The 13,739-nt window shown below is 41.4% G+C and overlaps 1 protein-coding gene across 25 annotated transcripts in view; it reads left to right on the top strand.

Moving 5' to 3' along the window:
* Positions 1–13,739, top strand: part of FNBP1 (formin binding protein 1) — a 385,839-nt gene that overhangs the window by 352,187 nt on the left and 19,913 nt on the right. For 11 of the 25 annotated variants that reach the window (XM_079323980.1, XM_079323984.1, XM_079323977.1 and 8 more), the window contains 3 exons: positions 5,617–5,745; positions 7,381–7,527; positions 10,882–11,079. In XM_079323980.1, the coding sequence (XP_079180106.1) occupies positions 5,617–5,745; positions 7,381–7,527; positions 10,882–11,079 (474 nt within the window). Of the gene's footprint in view, positions 1–5,616; positions 5,746–7,380; positions 7,528–10,881; positions 11,080–12,038; positions 12,066–12,454; positions 12,638–13,739 lie in introns of all 25 variants that reach the window. The other 14 variants (XM_079323992.1, XM_079323982.1, XM_079323990.1 and 11 more) reach the window with 4 other exon arrangements.

The following is a 13,739-nucleotide window of genomic DNA, read 5'->3' on the forward strand; positions in this document are numbered from 1 at the left end:
AGAATTTGTCCTGGTAACTTTTTCAACCCTGACTGCCCCTTCTTCCTTGGCAGTGTTTGTAAATTCTTTCTTGGAGGGAGAGCACTAAAACCGTGCCCAGTATTCCAAGTATGAGCTAAGCAATCTATTACCCAGTCCTGAAATTTCCATTATTTATATTCAAGAAATAATTTCCATTATTTATATTCAATACCCAGATTTATACATGGAAGAGTTTAATTGCTTATGTAGTACAAGTAAACTCCAGAAATCATTTAAACATTGTCAGCCAGTGCTCCAAATATATCTTTTCTAGTTACCTCCTCCATCAAATCCACATAACCTTTCATCCACAGAGATTATCCTTCTTTTATAATGAATTAGGCTTGCCAGATATCCTCATAGAACTGCATTTCTCTGAGCAGTGTGGAAAACTCCTGGGTGTTTGCAGGGATTTACAGTTCAGTCATCCAGAGAGTTTGGTTATTTAATATTCATGACATGAGAATGGCAGTGCAAGGAGACAAACTTTTGGGGCTGAGGCACAGTTATTCCCCAGTGTGCTGAGAGGGGCTGCTGTGCTGCTCTTCTTAATTAATTGAGTCCATCTCTGTTGTTAGAGTTTCAGCAGGACTGTGTTGTTTGGGGATATCTTTTGTTAGTGTGAGTTTCTGAGTTCTGGCAGGATTGTGTGCAGTGAGACTGCACTAGATAACAATTCCTGAGATGTGGTGAGGAAGATTTTCCATCCTCTGTCAGTGGTTTGCTCATTTGTATATTATATTCAGCCAAAGGATTTCAGGGACCCACAGAGTCTCAGATTTTTCCTCCACCTCTTCAAATGTTAAAAGAAAGGATTTTTTTTTTCTGTTTCTTTCTCTGCTGTTACTTTGCACCCCCCATTCTGCTTTTTTTTGCTTTCGGGAAAGCAAATTTCAAATCCTTTTTCTGCTTGCCAGTTCAGAGAGACCCAACTGGTTATTGTAAAACAGTAAAGAGGATATGTAAATCCAAGCCTGGAGCCCTGGCCCTGTTTTGAAGTCTGTGGCAGGATGCCCACTGTTATTAATGATCCTGCACACTCTGCCAGTGCTGCTGCTGCTCCTGGTGCCCAGTGGTCGCAGCACCAGAGCCTGGAGCTGAGAAATGTGAGCAATAGAAAGCATTCCTGACATTGGTAAAGTGTTTCTGAGTCTGCCTTTATCATTAAACTATTTTTGAAGGGATTGGGTAGTTGAGGGGAGGGGGCAGGGGTGATTTTTTGGTGTGTTTGCATTTTAGTCTGATCTTGGATTTGCCAAAGACAGATCTGTTTTGGCAGGCAGTGGCCTGGCAGTGATGCATCTCACATGCTGTCTGAGTTTGAAAGAGAAGAGGGGGTGCAGAATGGGAGGAAAGAAAGAAGAAACAAAGTGACACCAAAGTTTTGACTGGAAACTCTGCCATTCTGGACAAGAGCAACTGCTGAGGAGTTGAACTGTTCCACTTAGTGTGGACCAGCTGAATAACAGCCAAAGTTTTTTTCTGCCCTTTTCAGTTATTCATATCACTCCCACCATAACAGCCCTGAGGAGCTGCATTTTTTGTCTGTGTAAACCCAGAAGACAGTGTGTCTATTGACCCTTTTGCTGTTTCTGGAATGTGTCTCAGAAAATTATTCTCAGCAAAATATCCTCATTCTTTTCTTCCATTGGAGACCAAAATGGCAGAAAATGTACTTGGTTTTTAAAAATTTCTCCTACACTTCACCACAAGTTGCATTTCCTATCAAAGGAAGCTTGGGGGAGAAGGTAAATGGAACAATATAAATTAATGTATTTTGTTCTCTAAGAGCCTTCTTGTAAAGTGTAACAGATTTCAAAAGTTTTCTTACACTTTCAGGATTGACAGTGCCCATCATAAAGTGCCCATATTCCCTTTCTCTGTTCAATTTTCCTCTTCAAAAACAAAGTATTAAGACTGATTTAATTCAGATCAATGTATAAATGATTGCAAGGATTATAGATAAGTACCCTTGTCTGTAATTCTTTGGTCTCACTCTGCTCTGCACTGATTGCTGATCATATTGATAAACTGCAGGTGGTTTCAAGCAGGTGATAAGAAGTCTCCCACTAAATATATCTCTCTAACATGAGTTATTTCAAAGGTTTGCAGGTTAACTTTCTTCTAATTTCTTATTTTAAATGGGAAAGAAATACCCCCATGAATACTTCAGTGAAGTCAGATTTCAATGCATCAGTGTCCTCCCCTGGCATCTCCTTTCTGGCATCTCATGGAAGAGTCATTTATTTGAACTAACTTGTTATTTGAGAGTCTGTTTTTTTGCAACTCGGTTGTTAAGAAGCAAATCTGCAGGAAATGTAGTTAAAATCATCTTGAGAGAACAATGTTTGTGCTCTTCCTCTTACCTTAAGAGAGAGATGCCACAGTGTGTGTTGCCAGCTCATATGGCCATTGAATTTAGTGTTGTGTTTCACTTGAGGTGGGTGTGTTGCTGGGGCCTGATTTTTTTTTTTTTTTTTTAATATTTTTTTAAAGTACTCAAGACAGCCACAGGAATCAGCACATTGCAAGTTAATACTTGCTGCAATTAGCTACTGTCCACTGTGCACATTTATTTTGGGGCAAAAAAACTGTTACAAAGGTATGTTTGGGGTGGGAGGTGTGTGAAATCTGTGCATCTTTTGCAGTGCCAGGCATTTGGAAGCAAAATGCTGCTGCTCTCCCCACAAACCCCTCAGATGCTCATACTCTTTTTGCTTTTCTACAGTGCTGAAAGGTGACCTCATTCTCTCTTCCTTTGAAGAGGGGAGATTTTGCTGCTCTGAGTTCACCTCTCACAACTGAGCAATCTGTCAGCCTGTGGAGGTGGATTGTGTTTCACATATGGGGCTGGAAACTGAGCTGCTGCTCACTCATCCCTGCCCAGTTAAAGGAGAGAGTGTGTTGACTGAGAGTTGCATCCCAGTATTGTTCTCCTACATCTGAAGTCATCGTCTGGTTTTCCAGACCCAAATTTTTCCAAAGCCTTTCCTCCTGGAAATGCTGTTCAGAGCAAATCCTTTAAGAAGTCCCTTCTTAGAAAACCTTCTCTAAAGCTGTTTGCATGCACAAGTGAGCAGCAAAGAAGCAAAACTTCATTTTCTGTAAAGCCCAGCTATAAATTACTCCTGAAATAGCTTCTGGGACTCTCTGCAGTTCTGGGCTACTGCATATATTACTCTGAATGTGAAACTTAACATCATTGACTGGTTTTTATCATTCTGTGCCTCAACAGACTGCAGGAGTCTCACTATAAGGTACAATTCTGTTAATGCTAGAAGTGATGATGTTAGAGGAAGTGACATACTGAAATGAAGTAATAAAAAATTCTAGATTTAATTTTTTTTTTTTTTAATATCTAAATACCTCACTGGAAAGATATTTAAACAGTTTGAAGCTTGCCAAATGCATTAAGTGGCCAAGAGAAACATAGCATCACTAGGGTTCTTACATAAAAAGTTCTGGTTTTGGAGTGCACCCAATTTTGTTTACTCATCTGCTGCCCCCTCTTATTTGGGGCCAGCTAAGATCATTTTGGAAACTGAGTGTCTACCCTTGTTTACATTTAGGTCAGAGTTACTTTGTGATATCCAGCCAATGAGTTTGCCCGTGAAAATGAACTCTGAAGGCTTTAATGCTTGCTGGGTCAGTCTGGAAATATGTAATAATGGATTTCTTGTTTTTCTGCCTCAACAATAGAGTCAAGGGACAAATTCCTGAGTTGCATTATTTAAAATTATATTTTAAAAAAGAGCTGGATGAGTGAGAGAGGGGCTGGTGTAAAGTCAGCTCAGACAATGGGTTCCTCTTGGGTAGGTGGGGAGAATGGGCCTCACAAATGGATATTGATCTGCAGCAGCTGGGATGTGAGGCAGGGGTTTGGAGAGGAGTGTGAACCACTCTCACAGCTGCCTGTCTTCCCATGGCTGGCTTTGTTTTCCTGCTAAATTTGTGTTTATGGCACAAGGATATATTGTTTTCCACTGGTGTTTAATGTAGCTGTAGGTGAGTGTATGGATGGTAAAGTTTAATAAACTTTATAGCACTTGGGCAGGGAAATGATTGATGTGGCTCCTTGGAATTGGATTGCAGGAGATGAATTTTCTGGAATTAGGCACTCATCCCTTGCAGGAGTTAGTGGACAGTTAAAACTCCTGGGAACAAGCAAAGCTGAAAATGTCTTTTATTGGATGCTCTTATTTGGTTATAGTCACATTCTTCTCCATTTGATGTTACTGTTTCATCTCCTGTGATGCACTTAGTGCCCAGTATCTCCTCATTCAGCTTGAATTATTTCTGTAGAAAGAATGTGAAGGGGATCTGTGAAATTTCTGCAATCAGCTGCAGAAGTAATATCTGAATTGAAGTGAAATAAATTATTAGGTGAGATGTGCAAATTTGACAGATGCAGGGGAAGGATATTTCTTTACAAATTGAGATTTGAAACCTCCTGGCAGAATTTGTTACCTTCCAGTTATGATTACAAAAACGTTCCATGATTTAGTATTCCATGAGTTTATTGTCAGGAAACTATTGTCTGCTTGGAAAAGTTCAAATAACCCTGTTCTGAACTGGTTTTAATGGGACCCCACTTCAAATATGCTGAAATTCTTTGCTGTGTTGTGTCCCCTGAAACATGGTTTTTAAAGCAGCATTTTTCTGCCTTGTCTTAAGGAATAATTCAGAATTTCAGCAGCAGAGCTCCAGTCAGGGAGGGGGAGTTTCAATGAGGGGAAAGGCACAGGGAATGTTGGAAGGGAAGAGAGGGAAGAGTTGCTGTATGAAGGCCAAAGGCAAGGAAGGAAAAGGCATCTAAAGCAAACAGATGGGAGAGGCAGTAAGGGGAGAATATTGGGCAGTGAAACAGATAACAGAAGGCCTTGGGAACAGAACTGTAAGGGGAGGAATCTGAAAACATGAAAGGGTCACTTGGGGACAGATTATTGTAGGGAAAGAAGTGAGATTAATTGCCCAGTGCTCAGCTATGTTGGGTAGTAAAGCAAATCATTTCTGTGGGTAAAAATAGGCAGGGAGGCATCTCAGCTGCTGCTCAGGCTCCCCTTTCCTGTGTGCTTCATGCCAGGGCTGTGAGAGGAGTGAAAATGGGCTCTGCAGGGCACACAGAGTTAAGAGGTTGTATCATGATTGTGCTGGCTAAAATGAGAAAATTGTTGTGTTTTTTCCCTACTTCCCTTTCCCCAAAAAACACTGCTTGCCAAGAGGGAAGCAGCTCCTTAGAGGAAAGCAGGTGACATCCACCAGGGCATAGGGGGAGCAAGAATTGTGGCCATGAATGCACTGGGAAGGTGCCTGTCCTGTGAGCACCAACTTGTTTTGGTGTTTGGTGTGCAGTTCAAATTGAGGTTGCTCACAAAATGCAAAATTCTTCATGGAAATAGCACCCTGTAATCCCAGGAAGGAGCAGCAGCACTGTCCACACTGCAGCTTAAATGTTTTACAAAATAGGAGTAAACCAGAAGCTGGTGTTCAGTCTCACAATGTTCCTGGGTAGTAAGATGAGGAGTACCACAATGCAATTGCTTTCCATATAGCCTAAATTTATAATTTACCAAATTTCTTTTGGTGTTTCCTCAGGCAAGACAGCAAGCCCAGCTGAGACATCAGATGGCAGAAGACAGCAAAGCTGAATATTCTTCCACCCTACAGAAGTTCAACAGTGAGCAGCATGAACATTACTACACACACATACCAAACATCTTCCAGGTAAGGGTCACTGGCAGGGCTCTAGAATAGCCCATAATTCTGTGATAAGAACATTGCACATCACCTCAATTCTATGGCCATGACTTCTAATTTTTTGCTGATTTTTTTTGGACATTCTTAGCAAATTTTACATGCAATCCTCTACCCTGAGAGGTGGGAGGATAAATTATCCCTTTTTCTTAAATTGGATATAAAGGCATCAGTGATACACCAGGAAGGTGACGTTGAAGTGTCATGACAGATGAGGACAGCCTTTGGAATCCTCACAATCTTTCTCTGTTCAGCTCCTCTGTGCAGCTGGGGATCAGGGAGAGCATCACTGGCATTGTTGGGGCAGGATGCAGCTGGGCATTGTTGCATCTGTGAAGTCCAGCAGCTCTTTATGACCCTTGTTCCAATCAGTCTGCATGGGTGTTTCAATGTGAACCACAATAATTCTGCAGCAGTCAACCCAAAGGGTTTTAAGCAAGCTTCTGGTTGTGTCTGAGGGTGCCTAAGGACAGGCTGCAGAGGAAGAATAAAAAGCCATCAGAATTATTCTGAGTGAAGATCTGAGTTGGTGCTTGAATGGATGAATTGAGGTTAATGTAGTAGAACAGAACTTCTAAATGACTGTTCCATTGTAATGGGTCATGAGCATCAGAAATGGAAAATGCAACTTTTTCAGGGGAGGACATGTCACATGCTTGTCATCAGATGAGGAGTAGCTGATATTTGCGTGGCAAACACGCATTTTCTTACCCACTGCTGAAACTTGGGAGCTGAATGGGCTCCTCCTCTTTTGCCTCATGGCATTTCAAACCAATGCCTTGAGATAACCTGTTCCTGGAATCAAGCAAATCCTGGAGCTGATGAGCACTGATCTGTAGGTGAGTGCACCAATGAGCTCCAGGGCTTTATTTTTGATGTTGAAATAAGTTGTTTTGTGAAGAATTGATGTTGCTTGTGGATCAAGGCAAAGGAGATTTTAAGTTGACTGCTCCTGCAGTCCAGTGTGCCACAAGCTGTTCCTGTTCATTATATAATTGATCAGAATAAAATTGTGCCACATTCAGTTTCCCTCTGTGGTAAAGGAGAGGCCCTGGAAGTGATGCTGGAGATCCTGAACTGAATCCACTGAGCAATGAGGAGCTGTGGTGTGAACAACACATGATTTTATTGTACACAAACACATCAATACATGATGTATAAGACTCCCTAAACACCAGGAATTGCCTGCTAGGGAAAAGAAGGGGAGACATCAAGATCTGGGTTTCCTTGAATTCTACAGTGGAATGAAAATAAGATTGTTCCTAACATGCACAGAAAACGAAAGAATTTGTTGCAGAAATTATTTTAAAAGCCTTAGGAACTATCCTGACAAAAGCTGGGGTTTGACAAATCAGCATTTTTAACATAAAAAGTTAATTGAAAAATTTCCAGTAATAGTAAAAGAGATTACATTTAGAATGACATTTTGATGTTTGAGGGAACAGTACCACTTGGTGCCTGCCTGAGAACAACTGTCCTAGTTTATCCTTAAAAATACATTTAATCCCTAAGTTTTGAAGTAGTTGATGTAAGTTGGATAGGAAAACTAGGTGAAACTGTGAAGTTAACCTTGATGTTTGACCTGGATGAAATGTAATATTTTAGAAAATACAGGAGATGGAGGAAAGAAGAATTGTGAGGATAGGTGAGTCCATGAAAACCTTTGCAGACGTCGACCGCCAAGTGATCCCCATCATTGGGAAGTGTCTGGATGAGATCACAAAGGCTGCAGAGTCAGTGGATCACAAGAATGTAAGTGCTGCAGTGTTGGTTGTCATATTTAGCATTGGTCTGTAATTTTTGGAGGCTGAAATCCTGGGCCCAGGCTCAGCACAAGAGCTTTGCAGTCACGGTACTAAACCAAAGAACAGCTTCTTGTCCCAAGCTGCTTTGTCTGAGGCAGGATGTGCTCAGATTATTTCCCAAATCTACTTAACACCCAGAAATGCCTTTCCTGCAATGCTTTTTTGGTTTTTTATTAAGGAATACTCTCATTTTATTAGGATAATTATTTTTGGTAATATTGCAATTTAAAAGTAGGCATCAGCATGTGATGTTGGCCATGATTTCAGATACTTAATCACCAGTTCTTATAAAGGTGGTTTCTATAGTCAGAAAACAGAATGTTTCAGAAATTCTGATTAGTTTTATAATAATGAAAATATTTCAAATTAACTGTTGCAAAATCTCTCTGTAAAATATTTCTTTGGCAGCAAACCTCAAAGCTGCAATCTGCAAATGAGCAAATCTTGATTTCTGAACATCATTTTCCTTCACAGGATGCAAAGAAACCTCTCTGATAGAAAGACTGATAAAGGTTTCAGCTGAATTTCCTGATGTACAGTGACCACAAGGGCAAATGTGTTTTCTGTTTTGTTTGCAGAATGATCTGCTCCCTTCCTACATGAACCCTCTGTTCTTCCAGCCTTTCCCATGGATCACATTTTTGCTTCAAACACTGACAGCATGTGTCTTGCTGCCTGTTTGAATTTCCCATACATGTTTTTCACTGGAATCTTTTCAGAGCTGTTCATTGCCTGGAGCCATGAACTGGCAGCATGAGCCTGAGGCTGAAGTTTTGAAATTAATCCTCTTCTCTCTGTTCAGCAATTGCTCTCACAGAGAGCAGCATAGGAAACTCAGGGATGTGGAAACCACTCTCTGAGTGGGAAAAGGGGGAATTGGGGCAGCAATTCCCATGTTAGAACAGCATCCCCTGCTTGAGGTGCAGCTTTTGGTGCTGCATGGTGGAATCATGCTGGGGAGATTCATATCTCAGCCTATACTCTGCTCAAGTCTTCCCAGCAAAACACTCATGAAACTTAAGCTGGATGTTTGAATCAGGGTGAATTTTATGTTTTGTTGCTCACTAATAAGTCCATGATGGCTCATACACAAGTGTGGCATTGGAAAATGATGACTCTGAGCATTGATAACTGAATTTACTACACTCTCCTGTAAACACTGTGCTGACAAAAATGTAGTTAACTAGAATAGTTATATTTGAGCAACTACAAAGGGTTTAGTGTGTTCTATCTGGAAACAATTATGTTTGTAAAAAGTTCTTTTTCCTTAAATATGATCAAGGATTTTTTCATCTCAGGAGCAGTAATTTCTAACTGTGTTGATTATAGTGAAAGTGCTGGATTAGTTACTAAATGTACAACTGTGTAAATAGGATTGCTTTGTGCCCTCACTGCACTGCACAGAGTTCCTGTAATGCCAATAGAAGCTGCCAGCACTTAGCAGGGAATATTGGTTCACTGTTACTGTCTTTCTAAGGCAGTTTTAAAGATTTTTTTTTCCATTTCCTATTTCTAACCACTTGAACAACACAAAGTGTGAGCTGTGGTGACTGCCAGGTGAACCTGTGCAGAACTTGATTCAGAGGGCTCTAGCAGCAGATAAAATTAATTTGTTATGGGCTTGGAGTTCCTGTTATGACATTATCTCTGATATATGGAGCATGCTGGTTATTTTTAGCTCCATTGTAGTAGAATGATGCTTTGTACAAATGGAAGGAATACTAAAATTCAGGGGGGAAGAAGTATAAAGCTCCATGCATAGGATTAAATACCAGTGGAGTATTTAATATAACATAGTGTAATCTGTTAGAATCAGAGAATGGTTTGGGTGGGAAGTTCCAGTTGCACCTCCTGCCATGGCAGGGACACCTTCCACTGTCCCAGGCTGCTCCAGGCTCTTGTAAATATTGTCAATAGTCTCTGTCCATCTTTCCTGCAGGCTCCCCTTAAGTACTGGAAGGCAGCAGCTGAGTCACCCCAAAGCCTTCTCTTTCCCAAGCTGAACAATCCCAGTTCTCTCAGCTTTTCCCACTCTTTCCCCCTCTTCTCTAATCCTTCTCCATCTTGCTTTCATGTCTATCATTAAAAATATCTTCAAGTTTAGCTCTCAGGAAGTTTTCATGTCAAACAAGGATGGGATAATGGAAATTGTTGTTCCATCTCCCTAAAACTCATGTAGGAATTTCATGGTGCCACCTGATAGACTGAGGATCTTAAATCCTTGTGGATCTTCACAATCCCATCAAGACTTTTGCAAAGCTTTTCCTGTACCTGTTTTGCTCAATGGAGCCTGGCTTCTGGATGGGTTTATATCCCAGTAAATTTCTCCTGAGCAGTATTTTACCTACAGCCATTCACAGAAACTGTGAAATGCCTTCAAAGCAACAAGTTCTTTTTATGTAACAGGGCAGTGATGCTCTTCTCTAGAGAATTATAAGATATTTGTGTGCCAAGGCACAGTGTCTCTAGGGATCTTGGATCTTAGCTGTTAGTACAATATAATCTCTCTTCCCAAGAAAACAAGCAGATAAGAAGTCTATTAGGATATTTTTTTTCCAAGTCCATTAGGTCTAAGTGCATTTGGCAAGCTGAGGTCTGAATTTCATCTTATGTATAATTAATTTTGTTTGTAGACTTGAGTAGGAAAAATGCTATGGATTGGTTTGGCTTTGATTTGGTTGGTTGGGTTTTTTTTGGTTTTTTTTTGTTTTCCCTATGTCCAAAACAAAAAAGCAAAGCCATTGTGCACAGTCTACAGCCAGTTTGTGGCTGACTTAGATCCTTCCTAGCAGTGCCAAAAGGGAATGTGGCTCCAGTGGCTCCCTCAGCAGGGCATGGGGCTGCTGGTGTGACCTTGGACTGCCTGGATGTTGAATAAAGCTCATGAAACATTTACAGCCATTTACTGTCACTGAATTCACACCAACTTGCTGACTCGTGGCAGAGTGATCCCACAAGAGCTCAGTTTTATAGGAGTATTTACTGGGATTTTCCTCTGATTTATTAACAGCTGTATTCCCAACAAATCTGTACCTTAAACCTTGGTTATGAGTCACTTACTGGTGTGATTTGCTTTTCTAGTCAGTAAAGTCCATAAATTCTTACTCCTTTTCAGCAGGAGGTGGAGGGACTTGCACTGATCCTGGGCTCTGGAAGGGAGATCATTGCCAGGAATGAGCCTGGTCACTCTCAGGGTTGGCCCCACATACACAAACTTCCTTATTCTGCTTTAATGTGCCATCAATTTGATGTCAAGCCTCACCTGAGATCTTGACACTTTGTTGGATCTGTCCCATTCCAGGATTCCCAGATGGTAATAGAAGCCTTTAAATCAGGGTTTGAGCCTCCAGGAGATGTGGACTTTGAGGATTTCACACAGCCCATGAAGAGGACAGTGTCTGAAACCAGCCTTTCCAACTCCAGAGGGGATGGGAAGTCAGAGCCCAAGTTTGGTAGCAAATCCAAGGGCAAGTTATGGCCATTCATCAAGAAAAATAAGGTACTGGTTTACAAACTTGAGCTTGGTGCTAGTATGTGTTCTGTCAATAACAAGTATGTGTCTTGTCTAGTAATCTTGGCAAGTCTAGTTATTTAAAGAGAATTTTAGATTCAGAAAGTTAATAACTGATGTCTTAATATGCTGTTTTGTTGTAGTCTTTGGTTACTTAAATTTCTTTATAACTTTAATTTTGTTTTTCTTGTATAATTTCATTAATTATGTTGCAATTTTAAAATTAATTTAAATTAAGTTGTCACGTCTCTGCCATGGTCCATTTCTGTTCCTAACTCAGAGAAGGAGTTGTAAACCACTTACCTAGTGCCATGTGTGCCAACTAACATTGTTACCTGTGGGAAGCTTCAGTGTGGTGTTACTGTTTTGCCACTCCTCAGACTCTCCTTGCCTTTCCATTTGCGTTGTCTTTCCAGTCTGTGCACTGGGGTCAGCAGGTGGGTGGCTGGGAACAGGGAATTGCTGGGATTCACTCTGAATCACAACTAATGGAGCCTGACTAACTGAGCAGTTGACTGTTTAAAAGACCATATTAACTGATGTTCCCATTAAACCTTTTTCATTCCACTGTCATACTTTACACCATAATGCATGGCAGCATTTATCTGGGGTCAGCAGGACGTGGCAGGGGGACTGGACTCAATCAGGTTTCAGTAACACTGATGGAAGCCCAGAATAGCTTTGGTGTTTTTTTGACCTCACTCTTGCTCTGACCATTTATCCAACCACTTAAATCTGATTTATAAAAATCTCCCTGTTCACAAGGGGTCATTCCTGTAGTGCTGGTGTGAGAGAGGACTCGCTGTTGTCTGGTGCTTACATCAGTGTAGCCAGAATAAAAACACAAGCAGGATTAACTCCTGAGCAAATTCATAGAATGATCTGTACAAGTGTGATGCTGAGGTGTGATCTGGAAGCAGGAAGGAATGTGGTTTGTTGTTTTCCAGATAATAGAAACGCTACTGGGCACTAAGGTACCTTCCTTATCTGATCCATTTAAATTCAGGTATTTGAAAGCTCTATCCATATGCATTATTCCTAGCTGTCCACAGAGCAGAGCAGGGCAATTGATGGGGACAGTGCTGCATGGAAGAGTCTGCATGAGCTTCCCTCAAAATACTTTTGTGTTACTCTTCTGTTGCATCACTTACTAATACTTTCATTTATCACAACTCTTCATTTAACACGACTCTTAACCTCTGCTTTCTCCCCTCTTTTGAACCATGGCCTTTAATATTGAATTATTTAATTGGTTTTATTTTCTCTGGATTTCAAATATTGGTTTTGATGCTTATTTTCGTTTTGTGTTTTATCTTTTTATTTTTGGTTTTTATTCTGTCACTTCTCCATCTCTTATACGTAGCTTATGTCCCTTTTAACATCCCCCCATCAGCCCCCTCCTCCTCCCCCTGCCTCTGCCTCACCCTCTGCTGTTCCCAACGGCCCCCAGTCTCCCAAGCAGCAAAAGGAACCCCTCTCCCATCGCTTCAACGAGTTCATGACCTCCAAACCCAAAATCCACTGCTTCAGGAGCCTAAAACGTGGGGTAAGTTCTCCTCTGGATACCTCTCTCTCTCTCTCTTTTTCTCTCTCTCTTTCCTTTCTTGCGCTTTTATTGCACGTTCTGTTACGTACAAACTTTTCTTTTGTGAACGGTTCCGTTGTGTTTTATCATAACATGCAGACAAATCCAAGGGTTCCCAACCTCTAAAGGCATTTGTAGTCAAAACCCCCACAATGAAACCACAAAAAGTCCAGCTGCTGGTGGAAATCACCCATCTGGGTGTCTTGGGGGAGGAAGGGTTGGACAGAATGCAGAAGGAGGAGCTGAACATGGAGTAATGCAAGAAGTCAAAGTCTTCAGTTTTTCTCTCTGCAGGGTGGGTTCAGCTCAATGTCAGTGTCAGAAGGAGGATTAGGAGGGATTCTAGCAGACAGTAGTTGGTAGAAGTTCAGTCTGGAGTGATGTGACATTGGAACAGTGGGAGCTTCTCTTCCAGTCACTGGGGCCCAGCTGCTGGTGCAGTGTTAGTTTGTGTAGTGACTCTGAGTCTTGATAAGAAACAGGTGAGCTGACTCTGGGTGGTGACAAAGCCTTTCCATGGTCCTTGTGTGCTTTAAGCCAGGGGAGATTGGGACACAATTCTCAGTGCCATGAGTTTGTATTGTGTACAAAAGCTTTATTGGTGCAGTCTGCAAGCTCCAAAGGACAGAGGAGAGGTTCAGAGGGAGCAGGATTTGGGATTCCCCTGCCAGCAGCTGCAGTGCAGTGTGTTAGTGATGGTTTAAGCTTTGTATAGTGGAAAGATGCTGGAAGCCTCCATGGCTGATTTGGGGATTCACACTGGACCAGCACTTTGTGCCACTGATCAAGCTCAGGCTCCCTGTCTCCTTTGCTGCTGATGAAGAAAGAAATATGGCCTGAGCTTTTCCAGGTCAGCTGCTGTGGTTCTATTCAATGTTGAAGTGCTTGTGTGGAATTAAATCCTATTATTGGTGGTCTTCATAAGCAGTAAATGAAATGTTGGGTCTCTGAGATAAAATCTGCCATTTTTCAAACAAAATGAAGACTTTATCATCCCAGAAAATCACACATGACATGGTTCTACTGAAAATTTGCTGGCCCAGCATGGCTTTGCCTCCTAGGT

The sequence above is a fragment of the Erithacus rubecula genome (genome assembly GCF_903797595.1).
Source record: "Erithacus rubecula genome assembly, chromosome: 21".
In the NCBI taxonomy this organism is placed as follows: Eukaryota; Metazoa; Chordata; class Aves; order Passeriformes; family Muscicapidae; genus Erithacus; species Erithacus rubecula.